General features: G+C 42.7%; 1 protein-coding gene across 1 annotated transcript in view; it reads left to right on the forward strand.

Annotated features, from left to right (window-relative positions):
• Positions 1 to 14,779, forward strand: part of LOC135221688 (uncharacterized) — a gene marked incomplete in the record, with an annotated part of 360,943 nt that overhangs the window by 263,081 nt on the left and 83,083 nt on the right. Inside the window, 1 exon segment of the mRNA XM_064259420.1 lies at positions 7,031 to 7,112. Within this exon segment, the coding sequence (XP_064115490.1) occupies positions 7,031 to 7,112 (82 nt within the window).

Here is a 14,779-nt window from a genome sequence, read left to right on the forward strand (position 1 = left end):
AAAAAAACCACGTTCGGTCAAATTTGACTCTACCGAAATGGGCGAAAAACACAATTGTAAGCTAAATCTCTTACAGTCTAGTAATATTCAGTCATTTATCTTCATCGTGAAACAAATTCGAAGTCTCTAGCACAATATTTAAATTTATGGTGAATTTTTAAAAAAACTTTCCTTCCTTCCGCTCGCGGATTCTCCACCACAAATCTCCGAAATGCGTAAGTCCCATTCTCGGAATATTTGCTCCGTTTCATATTAGGCATTTCATAGAGTTTTATATATGGAAATGTGTGCAATTTCATGTAGAATAAAACGAAAAATATTTGAAAGTTGTAGCTTTTCTTATTTCCGAAATAATTGCATATAAAAAAATATATATAAAAAAAATTTGACATTCGGTCAACTTTAACTCGTCAGATATGGTCGAAAACTGCATTTGTAAGCTAATATTCTTACAGTATAGTAATATTCAATCATTTTTCTTCATTTTGAAAGAAATTGGAAGTCTCTAGGACAATAGTTAGATTTATGGTGAATTTTTGAAAAAAATATTTGTTTACGTCCGCGAGTTACGAATTCATGCATTATTTTGTGATAATATTTTCTCTGTGTTGCTTTGATTGTTTTACAATGTGTTATATACCAAAATGATTGCAATTTAGTGTACATTACAACGAAAAAAAAGTAACTTGTTACCTTTAACCGTTTTGCGCACAGCGCGATTTGAATACAATTATATATGAAATTTCGTTTTTGCGCTATCATATATCGCATTATGTATATTTGATAATGATAATTATTTTCATTTCTGATGGTTGCATACTAAACTTCAGGCAATGACAAAAAAAGGAGCTAAAAATGAACTCTTAATCTTGAAAACTAAGCGCGCTGCGATTTTTTGAAAAAAATATTTTTTCCGCTTCGCGCTCACTCTCAAACGTCTCCGGCACACGGGAGACATTTTTTTTTTTTTACCGCTTCGGCGTTTAAGGGTTAATATCAGTCACTCCCCCCCCCCCGGTACATCCTGAGGAGGAATTAGAGGACTCCTCACCTAGAGGTGAAGTGTTCAAAGACTTTGAGGTAGATATTGATGCCGAAAGAACCTTGCTAAACCCAGAAGGACCAGGGACACAGATGTCAATCAGCCATGGGAAAAACATTGTAGAAGAATGGGAAAAACATTGTAGAAGAAAGTCAATCTCCCTTGCAGCTTTCAGAAGCCGATCAGGATCCTTCCCCAAAAAGGGAACTCCATGGAAATAGCAGCAATTTCAGAGGGTTATAGCAATTAACCTAGGACTTCTGCCCCCTGGGGAACAGACAGCTGCACTCTGCTGTAGATCAATCATGTTTTGCAAGCTCCCTCAAAAGGGATACACAATTTGCAGTATTAGATCACATCCGTAAGGAAATAATGAATGGCATCAAAGATGCATTTGCTGCTGAAAGGCAACAGATAATGGACATACTGCATGATACACCAAAATGTAAATGTCCTGCATCTTGCAATAGAATGGGGAGAGTTGAAACCAATTCTGCCCAAACAAGAGTTAAGAGTGCAAACCCAACTGGAACCAACAAAATGGCCAGTCCTGGTTATGAGTCTTACAGCCAAAATCTAGCAGAGACTCTAAAATCCTACTCTGATGTTGATAATCCTTGGCGAGATGCCTCAATGTATATTTTCTCTGAGGATGGTAAGTATCTTATTTTTGAGAGAAAGACCATGATAGAAGTAGTACATGTTGAATTTAAGGACAGGGCAGTCTTTCCTAACACTGAATGGTGCCTGATACCACCTGTGCCAGACATGAAGCCTCAAAAGGAAACTATTCTCTTTTCTGGCAATTTGGCATTAAGAGCTGTAGATGAAACTCTTTACCAGGTAAATGGGACAGGAATTTATACTTCCATTATGAACAAGACTCAGATGGCTCACCATGTACCACCAGCTTTCTGCCCCTTCACATTTAAAATCATAAACTATGTGGAAACACATTTTCAAAATTATGTAATAACCAGAAAGCGTGAACCAATGGCAGAACTAAAACCATTTGCTCCTGTTATCCTGGTTTCAGAAAACTCCACCAAAGAATGGGCAACGCTTCACCTTCCCTTTAATAGGAAAAAGCTCCCCCTAAATATTGCAACTCAGCAATTTGGTACTCCAGTGAGAAGGATTTCAGAGGATACATCAGCATCAAAGTTTTGTGCTAGGACCCACCCCCTTAGTGTCTTAACTACTTCTTCATTGTTAGAAGTAGCCACAAAAAGGCTTCTGGAAGAATCTAGGAAGATTTTTGCTGTTATGGCTAAAAACCTTATAAGAACATTATGGGAAGCTCTCTATGAATTTTTGGACTGGCACATAAAAGTGCAAATGGAGGCACTGGAAAATTCCAACAAGTCACTTCCCAATGTGCCTGCCTTATTGCAGTCTAATGCCTTCTGCCGAGACCTGTTTGAGGAGTCTATTGTGACTCAAATAAAAGAACAAACACGTCAGCAAAATTGCACAGTATGTGCTCTACTGGGAAAAGATTTCAGGAAACAAAAAACCAGAAATTTCCCCTCACCAAATCTAAAAAAGGCACACTTTGATGAAAAACCATATAGGCCTCCATTCACTTTCAATAGCTCTCCTCATATGCAGGTAGGTAGTCAGAAGGGACAGCACCCTCTAAAGGGACAAAAACCTGTATAGCAAAAAGTGTATGCTTTTCACAAGGTCCAAAAACCAGCTTATAGAGGAAAAGGAAAAGCAACACCTGTAATGCCCATTAAGGGAAAAGACAGAGGAAGAGGGGGAATCCCAATAGGAATTGTTTGGTCGGGGGTCGACTTCAGAATTTTCACAAGGAATGGAAGTTTTCTCTTTGGGGACACAGTATTATTCTCAATGGACTGGGGTTGAAATGGTCTCACCCCCATCCACCATTGAAAAGATTCTTTCAAAAACCGGACCCCTCTTATGAAAGATTACGTGCAGAAGGCCCTCTTAAAAGGAGCCATAGAGAAACATTCTTACATTTGTCACCAGGCACGTCTCTTCAGTGTTCCCAAAAAGGATTCTTGAGAATGAAGGGTGATACTCGACCTGTCAACATTAAACAAACATTGTTTGCCAAAAGTTTTGAATGACTACCATTGCCAAAGTATGTTCTGTCATTCCAAAAGGGACCTGGACATTTTCTATAGATCTGAAAGGCGCATATTGGCACGTCCCTATTGCCGTTCCCTTCTGCCCCTTCTTAGGGTTCTGGATAGGAAAAAGTACATGCAGATTCAAGGTCATGCCTTTTGGCTAAACATTGCCCCAAGAATCTTTACAAAATTGTTGACGGTAGTTGTTCGTGAACTCAGGAAAGAGGGAATACACATGATAGCTTATTTAGACAACTGGCTAGTCTGGGGAGCCACAAGAAAAGGGTGCCTGCAAAACCTAGGAACAGTAGTCAACAGACTCCAGTCAAAAGGCTTTATAATAAATTGAAAAAAATCCCTCATCACACCCAGCAGACATTTTCAGTGGCTGGGAATGTGTTGGGACACGGTTCACAGCCTTTTGTATCTTCCCCTCAAAACTCAGAAGAGAATAAGGAAAAACCTCAAAAGGTTCCTGGCACAGCCCATTGCTTCCAGACAGCATTAGAGTGCATGTTGGGTCTGATACAGTTTGCATCTATAACAGATCCAATACTCAAGTTGTATCTGAAAAATGTGACCAAATTTTGGATGTCACATGCAAGAAAAAGGATGTGAGAAAATCTCACAAAATGCATTAAAAACTTTGAGAGATACTTTGGCCATGGACACGGAAGGAATCTGGCAAAACAGGTCACCCTGACTCCTCCATCTGTAAAAGTAACAATGCACACAGATGCCTCATTGACAGGTTGGGGAGGACATTGGGAGAATCATCAGGTAGCGGGGAGATGGTCAGCTCCTCTTAGGAATTGTCGTATCAATTTCCTAGAGCTGGTGGGCTGTCTTTTTGTCTCTAAAGAAACTCTAACCTCCGGAACAGACACACATTCTGCTGGTCTTAGACAATATGACTGCAGTCTTGCGTAAAAAAATTGAGATCATACTCACCTCCTCTCAGTATGGTAATGTTAGCCATTCTTCGGATGGCACAGGAAAAGAAGTGGCATTGGTCTGCAATTCACCTTACAGGGCCTCTCAATGTAATAGCAGACTCTTTGTCAAGGAACACGACAGTCTCAACAGAGTGGTCATTGGACAACCACTCCTTTCAAATAATATACAACCTACTTCCACAACTGGAAGTGGACCTGTTTGCCACATACGAGAATCACAAATTCCCAATATATGTGTCCCTGAATGTGGACAATCAAGCAATAGCATGAGATGCCTTCCTACAGGACTGGAATAACTGGAAGATGATATATCTTTTTCCTCCATTGTCCCAGATTTCAAAGGTTTTGAACAAGCTCCTAACCTTCAATGGAACAGCTTACCTAATAGCCCCAAATTGGCCAAACAGGCATTGGTTCCTACTACTTCAACAGCAGACGAAGAGGCCAATTCCAGTACCATCTGCTATACTATCCCAGAAAGTAGGAGGGAAAGTCGTTTACGCATCTTCCTTTCTAAGCCAAGACCTTCACGTGTGGATTTTTAAAAATACAATCTACTGTGAAAACTACTCGCTCAATATTGCTAAGTACCTAATGCAAAAACTACGGACATCATCTATCCGGCAATACCAGTCCGTATGGAGAATATGGTTAGATTATATCCAGAGTGAGAGCCCAATCGAGATTTCTATAGAAACACTAATGAATTTTCTTATGCACTTCTTTGAAGACAAACATCTTGTAGTTACAACAATTATATCATACAAGGCTGCATTAAAAGAACCCTTGCTGTTGAGTCCTTAAAACCCTTCCACTTCCCTGACGAAAAGCCATGGGATTTGGGTAAAGGTATATCCTGCATTGACCAAAAGAGTAATGGAACTTGGTCTTGTAGCCGGCCCGAGCATAGAACAAGATGGCCTATGCGCATGTGCAATAGTCACTTCTACAGGTTTTGATGTAGGAAACTGGGTCCAGCTTCACTGAAGACAAGATAAAATGCCTTCTTGTCTTTGAGTCCATTATACTCTATCACTTGTCATAGTGTTTATGATTGTAGCATAATCATAAACTGGAAAATAAAATTAAAATAATTAGCAAATATATTTTAAATATTGTACAAAATATGCTCTATCAGAGAGAGAGAGAGAGAGAGAGAGAGAGAGAGAGAGAGAGAGAGAGAGAGAGAGAGAGAGAGAGAGAGAGAGAGAGAGAGAGAGAGAGAGAGAGAGAGAGAGAGAGAGAGAGAGAGGAAGTTCTCACATGGAAAAATGAATACATGTGTGCCACAAAAATACACAATGAAGTTGACTGCGGAAATGGGAAATGTATAAAACTGGGGGTCACTGTGCCTGAAATGCAGGAGGTGTTAGCAGAGAGGAGGAATGAATTTGGAGATCAGAATATTCTACAACTTCACTAGGCAAACTGTTCCACATTTTAGTTATAGCAAAAATAAAATTCTTAGTAAACTGGGTAGTATTAAACCAGATGCTCCATCACAAGAGACTGCAGCAGTAGTCAGCCTAGTGTTGTGAGCAACAACAGCTAGGTTAGGTTAAGAAGAGGAAGGTTAAGAGTGGGCAAAATAAATTTGACTGTGACATAACTATCCAAGAGTTTAAGATGAGAGTGAGCACTGGAAGACCACTGGAGAGCAGTATACTCCAAACAAGGAAGAAGAAAAAAATTAGAATACTTGACATAATAGCTTTGCCTTGAAACATTCTAAAACATTTCCTCAGGATGTCAGCTTTCTCATCAAGTTTTGCACCTAAGACCTTAAAGGAGTCACTGACATTTGCTCTTAGTAAATTACCTTCTAAATCCATACATGCTGAGTACCCTCCACATTGCATCTTTATCAGTGCTATTGTAAGTTTTCATTTGTTCCCTGTACACCATATAGTTGTAAAGTGGCTTCTTATTACCCTCAAATTTCTTAACACTTAATCCACACACCTATTTCATCTACATCTTTGAGTATGCTGCTCTTTCCCTAAGTCCTTCTGTTATCCGTCTGTCTTAATAAAATACAGTTATACCTTATCACAGTTATTGTAAACACAGTAATGTTTTGCCATTATAATTTTTACACTGAATCTGATGTCAGCAATTAGCAGCCTCTTGAAGGATGAAAGTGAAAGAATCATGGAAAAGGGAATAGGAAGAAAATATCAGTGTTGCACTGTTAAGAATAAGAGGGGAGAATCATTTTTGCCACAATTTCATAAGTGACAAATCAAGTGGTGAAAAGTACTTTACTGTGTACCATTTTTCCTTGCATTTAGGATAATAATGCCCTTGATATTAGGTAATTTTTAAATGTTAATGTTTATTGATATTGGATATTTTGTTACTCTGTTCAAGGTATTGAATATTTCAAGGGCTGTTTACATACTTCAAATAAGTGAACCTTCTTATTTTGTAAAAATATTTATGATTGTAATTGGTCATTCATGTTACTCAAAATATTAAAGTTAACCCCTTCTTTCAAGCACTGCTATGTAATGCTTAGAAAGGAGACTTTCTACTACCTCTGTTTAATCTTGACTATGTACCATCATTAAACTTGATATGCTTTCATAACCTGGACTATCATCATTAATTGCTGTTATGACTATGATAGTAATTTTTAACATCATTTGGTTCCTTAGTCATAGTAGATTGCGTTCTCCTTTCAAGGGAACGCACATGACATTGACCAGTTTTATCTCACATTCCTTTTGCTGACCTTGACTGTGACCATCGCCAGGTAATGGTATGTATTGTAGGGATGCAGTGTTTTATAGTCACAGTCATGTTTACAGTTACGATTAAATTGGTGTGCCAAAAGAGCATTATATTCATTAATCAGTTTATGCATTGCAACCTAGGATTATCTTGTATATTTTGTTTATATTAATTATATTTTCCTCCTCATGTTTCAGAGGTACACTACTCCGCTAAAGAAATATTAAAACTACCTCCTGCATCAGCAATAGAGATACTTAGAGGCCAGCTCATCATCAGGCAAGAATACTAGTTCAATAATGAAATTTATAGTTTTTCCTACACGATATACAAACCATTGTTCTTTTACATTAGGAATTACTCTCGATGAAGCTGCACCATTAAACTCTAGAACAAGGTGATTAGGCAGTAGCTACTGTCCAGTAGGGAGGAGTACATGCCTGCCTGGATGTAAACATTCTAGTTTGCATTCTGCTGTCATGCGATGCAGACAAATTTTCGTGAGCTCTTTGTCTGAATGTCATTAAGTTTGTTTTTTCTGTTGGGATCTTTTCTTACTTTTTGCATTTACTGTATATAGTGTTTGATATTTTTATACATGCAACTTACCCGGCAGATATATACTTAGCTATAGACTCCGTCGTCCCGACAGAATTCAAAACTCGCGGCACACGCTACAGGTAGGTCAGGTGATCTACCATTCCCGCCGCTGGGTGGCGGAATCCCGACCATTCCCGTTTTCTGAGCCAGATTTTCTCTGTCGCTGAGGCCGGCAACAACTGTTGTTTGGTCTCTCCTGATTGGAATTCTGCTCATTTGCCGAGAATTGGTTGGACTCATTTGGTGAAGTACTCTTGTTTATTCTCGGGATTGGCATACGCTTATTTTGGACTGGATTAGGACTTGGATTTGGTTTTTTTCTATTAAGATGGCTGAAGTTAAAGTAACACCTAAGTTTAGGGTTTGTGCAAGGGAAGAATGCAGAACTAGGTTGTTTAAAGCAGAGGTAGATCCTCATACACTTTGTAGTAAATGTAGAGGTTCTGAATGTGCATTTGATAGAACTTGTGCTGAATGTGAAGGGCTTACGGAGCAAGGATGGAAGGATTTAGCTTCTTATATTAAGAAAAGAGAGAAGGATAGAGCTAGGAAAGCTTCAGCTAGAAGCTCGAGTAGATCTTGTTCTTTTGAGCCTGAATTAGAAGCTAACAAGCTAGATGATGTTTCTCCCATAACCTCAGCCCCTTCTCCCTGTGTTGAATCCAAGGATTCATTTTCAGAAATGGAAAAAATTAGATCCTCGATCAGGGAGCTTCAGGAGCAGCTTAAAGCTATGGAAACACAAGGTAAGAGTGTCAGTGAATACAGTGACCCCAGTGCAGTGGAGGGGGCGTCTGATCGGCTCCGCATTGCTCCTAGACCTAGACCGCTTCCAAACTCCCAGGACCAGGGGAGGAGGAATGTCAAAAGCCGCAGGGAGGATGTGGAGCATCCCCAACGATCAGGCGTCCCTTCGGCAGATCCTGAAGTAACGACCCAGGCTGCCTTGGATAGCCGTAGAAAAGGCATCCTGAAAGAGTGTTTTTCTGCGTCGGATTCCTCCTCGTCCAGGCGTGGATGGAGCTCTGCTTCGAAGTCTCATCCTCTGAAGAGATCGTGGGTAGCGCCGAAAGGAGACGCTTTTGATTCAAGCCCAGAGCGCTTTCCAGGAGGATTTTCCTTCGACTAGCAAGAAAGCGAGAAGACCGTCTCCAGCGCCTCAAGACCCGACTAAGCTTTTCCTGCTTAATCTACAGGAACAAATATCCTCCTTGGTAGGCGCTCTACATAAGGATTCGTCTCGAAGGAAAGACTCCTCCCTTCCAGTGAAGAGATCGAAGTTTTCTTCTCCTGGTAGGAGAGAAGTTTCTCACTCTAGCAGGCGCTCGTCACCGGAGAGACTCTCTCGTTCTCCCTTTAAGCGATCCTCTCCTGTGTATAGGAAGAAAGTTCCCAGCGGTAGCCGCTCGCAGAGCAAACGATCAGCTACGTCTTTTAGGAGAAGTCAGGAGTTTGACTCCTCTTCTGAGGATCAGGATAGGCGTCAAGAGCCTAAGAAGCAGGATATTTTTAGACACAAAGAGTTGACAGAGCCTAGTAGGCGCCAAGAATATAACAGGCGTATAGAGCCTAACAGATGCCAGGAGTCTAGTGAGAGGCGTCAAGAGCCTACCAGGAGTCACGACAAGCGCCAGGAGTCAAACAGGCGCCAGGAATCAAGCAGGCTTCAGGAGTCGAGCAGGCGTCAGGAGTCGGGTAGGCGCCAGGAGTCTAGCAGACGCCAGGAGTCGAGCAGGCGTCAGGAGTCGATTAGGCGCCAGGCTCCTTGTAGGAGCTTAGGTCAGAGTAAGACCCCTTCGCACTTTATGAGTTCTTCTGAGAGTAGGAGCCCATCACCTGGTAGGAAACAGGTTCCTGAGAGGAGATCTCGTGCGTTTACGAACTCTATTGCGCCTTGTAGTAGCAAGGATTTGTCACACGGACGACGTTCTTCTTCTTTTGACAGAAGTCCCTCGACTACTAAGAACCGCTCTTCTCCGAAAGGATCTCCTACAGCCGGAGACTTAGAAGAAGTCTCGGATGAAGAATTACCAGTGGATGTAGTAGTCTCTGATTATAAGAGATTGTCCTTGTTGTTGTTGCAGGAGTTCGGGGATAAGCTTCAACCAGCGGATCCGTCCTCTCCAGGATCTTTGTTATCAAGCACGAAGTCTCCAAAAGCATCCTCATTTGTAAAAATGCGTCCAGCCCTTAGTATGAAAAAAGCATTCAAAGGCTTTGGAGAATGGCTTAAGAATAAAAGAGAGGCGGGCAAGACTGTTTTTTCATGCCCTCCTTCAAAGTTGACGGGTAAGCCTGGAAGATGGTACGATACCCAGGAACCTATGGGCTTAGGACTGCCTTCATCGGCAGACGCAGATTACGCTTCCTTAGTAGATTCTTCAAGGAGGCGCACTCTACTATCAGCAAAAGCTACTTGGGGGATGTGAGAACTGGACCATCTACTAAAGGGACTCTTCAGGACACTCGAGGTATTCAATTTTATGGACTGGGCTTTGGGAGCCCTTGCGAAGAGAGCCCAAGATCCCGAGTTTGTCACTATGGACGAATTATCGAGAGTATTATCTTGTCTGGACAGAGCGGTGATGGACAGTTTGGTGGAAGTGGCTGCTTTTTTTGGATTGGGAGTTTTGAAAAAGAGAGCAGTGTACGGTTCTTTCCTGTCCAAGTCAGTATCTCCTCTATAGAGGTCGGCCTTGCTATATTCGCCACTTTCTAACCACCTTTTCCCACAGGACACGGTGAGGGATGTAGCAAAATCATTAGCTGGAAAAGCTACACAGGATCTACTGACACAGTCAGCAAAGAAGTTCAAGCCTGCTGTTCCTTTTCAAAAGAAGGATAAAGCACCTCTTCAGCAGCCTTTTCGAGGAGCCTCTTCCTCCTCAAGAACCCCTTTTAGAGGTAGAAGACCGGATACCAGAGGAAGACCTTCCAGGAGACCCGCCGGGAAGGCAAAATGAAGAAGAAGTCCTCCAGATAGCGGTAGGCGCCAGACTGTCGAACTTTGCCAGAGTCTGGGCAAAGAGAGGGGCGGACAGCTGGACCCTCTCTATCCTCGAGAGAGGATACCTCATCCCCTTCAGGGAATATCCTCCCTTAACAAGAACTCCAAAGGAGTTAACAGCGAGATACAAAGATCCTGTCAAGAGTCAAGCTCTCCTGCAAGCAGTAGAACTTATGTTGCAGAAGAGGGCAATAGAACCGGTTCAAGATCTCCATTCACCAGGTTTCTACAACCGTCTATTCCTGGTACCAAAAGCCTCGGGCGGGTGGAGGCCGGTTTTGGACGTAAGTGCGCTGAACGTCTTTGTGATAAAGAAGAAGTTCTCGATGGAGACCTCTTCCTCTGTACTTTCTGCTCTTCGTCCAGGGGACTGGATGGTATCCCTGGACCTTCAAGATGCATATTTCCATGTGCCAATTCATCCGGCATCAAGGAAATACCTAAGATTCATGTCACAGGGAAGAGTGTTTCAATTTCGAGCACTTAGCTTCGGACTGTCGACGGCCCCGCAAGTCTTCACGGGTATCCAAAGGAATATGGCGCATTGGCTACATTTAGAAGGGATCAGAATCTCGATGTATTTGGACGACTGGCTAATACGAGCAAAGTCGAAGGAACAGTGTCTGGAGGACCTTTCGGTAACATTAAAGATGACGCAGTCATTGGGACTCCTAGTCAACCTCGAAAAGTCCCAGCTGGATCCCCAGCAGAACATAGTTTATCTGGGGATTCAGATGGATTCTCGGGGTTTTCTAGCGTCTCCATCAACAGAGAGAATAGAACGCTGCCTTACAAAGGTGTCAGTATTTCTAGGGAAAGAGCATTGCTCTGCGAGGGAGTGGATGAGTTTGCTGGGAACCATTTCCTCGTTGGAGCAGTTCGTTTCCTTAGGGAGACTGCACCTAAGACCCCTTCAGTACTATCTGAAGGAGAACTGGGATCAAAGTTCCCAGGACCTCGAAGAATCATTCAGGATAACGGACAAGGTCAAGCAAGATCTTCGGTGGTGGTTAGACCCGAAGAAACTCGGTCAAGGAATATCCTTACACATAAAGAGCCCTCTCCGAGCGTTGTTTGCAGACGCATCGGACGTAGGGTGGGGAGCAACGTTGGATTCGCAAGAAGTGTCGGGAACCTGGGAAGGAGCACAGGTGTCCTGGCACATAAACAAAAAAGAACTGAAAGCCATTCACCTAGCTCTCTTGCACTTTCAAAAACAGATCTCAGGATCGATCATTCAGGTCAATTCCGACAACATGACAGCCCTAGCATATATCAGGAAGCAAGGGGGAACTCATTCATTCTCCCTTTACGAGACAGCGAGGGAGTTGTTGCTTTGGGCGCAAGAGAAACAGATCTCTCTACTAACGAGATTTATTCAGGGAGAGAGAAATGTTCGAGCGGATCTGCTAAGCAGAAGAAACCAAGTGCTCCCCACCGAATGGACTCTCAACCCTCAAGTGTGCGATCAGTTATGGGGGTTATGGGGAAGGCCGAACGTAGACTTGTTTGCAACCAACTGGAACAAGAGGTTGGAGAATTATTGCTCCCCCATCGCAGATCCAAGAGCAATAGCGATAGACGGCCTCCTCATGGATTGGAAGGGAATAGACGGGTACGCTTTTCCCCCCTTCAAACTGGTAGGGGAAGTAATAAGAAAGTTCGCCTCCTCAGAGGGAACGAAATTGACTTTGATCGCCCCCTTTTGGCCAGCCCTAGATTGGGTGACAGAGTTGCTGGAGTGGATAGTGGATCTTCCCAGATCGCTCCCACTAAGGAGCGATCTTCTCAAACAACCCCACTTCGACAGGTATCACAAAAACCTCCCCGCTCTAAGTCTGACTGCCTTCAGACTATCGAAGGACTCGTTAGAGCGAGGGGATTTTCTCGCGAAGCTTCAAAAGCAATCGCAAGAGCCAGGAGACCATCCACATTACGGGTGTACCAGTCGAAGTGGGAGGTGTTTAGAAGATGGTGCAGGACGCATGAGGTATCCTCTTCCAGTACCTCTATAACCGACATTGCAAATTTTCTTCTTTACCTTAGAAGAAAGTGTGGCCTAGCTGTATCTACGATCAAGGGGTATAGAAGTATGCTGGCCTCGGTTTTTAGGTATAGGGGTCTGGATGTGTCGGACAATAAGGACCTACATGACCTTATTAGGTCTTTCGAGACCTCAAAAAGTCAGAATGATAAAAATCCCAGTTGGAACTTGGGTATAGTGCTTCATTATCTTATGTCTGAAAAATTCGTACCTTCCAATAATTCTTCTTTTAGAGATTTGACAAGGAAGTCTCTATTCCTGTTCGCCTTAGCCACGGCAAAAAGGGTGAGTGAGCTTCAAGCGTTAGAGGGCAGAGTGGGTTTTAAGAAGGAGGCTGCAATTTGCTCTTTTAAGCCTCTCTTCTTAGCCAAGAACGAAAACCCATCAAAACCGTGGCCTAGAAGCTTCGAAGTGAAGGCACTCTCTTCTCTTACGGGGGAAGAACAGGAGAGGACCCTTTGTCCAGTAAGAGCGCTAAAATTTTATTTACAAAGAAAGTCTCTTTTGGGAGGTACGCAGGAAAGTCTTTGGTGTTCGGTCAAGGATCCTACAAGGCCAATATCAAAAAACGCCCTTACGTTTTTCATTAAAGACATTATTAAGGAAGCGCATCTTAAATGTGGTGAAGAACAATTTAAACTCCTCAGGGTAAAAAAAAGCACACGAAGTGAGAGGGCCATAGCAACCTCAATGGCTTTTCATAAAACGTGGTCCCTTCAAAATCTAATTGAATCCACGTATTGGAAGTGTAACTCAGTGTTCGCCTCTCATTATCTAAGGGATGTGAGAGTTACTTATGAGAAGTGCTTTTCACTGGGAGCGTATGTTTCCGCGGATTTAGTGCTGGGAGGAGGAGCTGAGGTTAATCCTAATTAGTTTAGGTTATGTAATTTTAACATTATGGTGTTTGGTTTTTATGGTTGACTGAAAGAGGGTATAGGAATAACCCCTTTCAGTTCCTAGATTTAACATGGTTAGAAATGTCAGGTGGTCGGGATTAACTTTTGGTCTCCTCGTTGTGCATTATGTAAAGCCTAAAGCTCTGTCATGTAAGAGGGCTAGCCCCCATTGATAAGATACAGGTCAGGCTCTGCCATGTAAGTGGGTAAGCCCCATTGGTACGATCCATGCAGGTTCTGTCGCGTAAGTGGGCTAGCCCCCATTGACATGATCCAGAAGGGCTGTTCGGTCATAGGTTGTTTACCTCACTGAAGCTCTTGAGGCATGCAGACTAAATGACAGTAATCATGAAGTCTTCGGCCCAAACAGGTAAGAACCAAGGATTGATATCCTACAACAATTGTTGTTTCCCGTTATTAAAATTTTTTTTTTTTTGTATAGTATATATATAGCTGTCTCTCACCCTCTACCAAGGGTGTCAATCAGCTAAGTATATATCTGCCGGGTAAGTTGCATGTATAAAAATGATATTGTTAAGATACAATGAAGTTTTATACATACTTACCTGGCAGATATATACGATTAAGGGCCCACCCAGCCTCCCCTCAGGAGACAGGTGTAAGAGAAAATCTGGCTCAGAAAACGGGAATGGTCGGGATTCCGCCACCCAGCGGCGGGAATGGTAGATCACCTGACCTACCTGTAGCGTGTGCCGCGAGTTTTGAATTCTGTCGGGACGACGGAGTCTATAGCTAAGTATATATCTGCCAGGTAAGTATGTATAAAACTTCATTGTATCTTAACAATATAATTTTTTGAAATACAAACCCACGATTTGTGATAGCCTTGTGTATGCCGTCTTCCCTTAGTGCTTGAGTCTCTGAGTTGGTGGCCACGGACGTAACATTTGCTCACCTGTTATTCATCCTCACAGCCCTTACATGTAAGGATGTGAAACTAAATCTTTGGTGATTTATTTTGAGTGTTGCTTTCAGCACTTCTGCTCTGGGCAAGTTTGCCGGGAGGAAACTTTGGAGGAAGGTTGCTGAGCATAGTCAGAAAGTTTTCTCACTTCCAAAAGCTCCCTTGGTAGCTGCCCCTTCATCCTTGTTCCTCTCTCCCAGTAATCTTTCCTTATGGCGGTCTCTCCTTCGCCCTCTTCGCTCACTTGCAGGGCAAAAATGGTTGGGGTGGGGCCAGGGCACTCAGATGACCTCTTCACAAGGGCCTTCTCATGCTTCATAGGGCAGTTACCCTCAAGCTAGAGGAGTCCCTCTACTAATCATTTTTGCTTTTTTCTTCAGCTTGTCAGTGAGCATCGTAGGCGCAGCAGTAGATGGCTGGTTTGTCACTGTTGGTTATCCTTTCCTTTAGGATTTTCAACTTTGGCACTCC

The sequence above is a fragment of the Macrobrachium nipponense genome, chromosome 3, assembly GCF_015104395.2.
Source record: "Macrobrachium nipponense isolate FS-2020 chromosome 3, ASM1510439v2, whole genome shotgun sequence".
In the NCBI taxonomy this organism is placed as follows: domain Eukaryota; kingdom Metazoa; phylum Arthropoda; class Malacostraca; order Decapoda; family Palaemonidae; genus Macrobrachium; species Macrobrachium nipponense.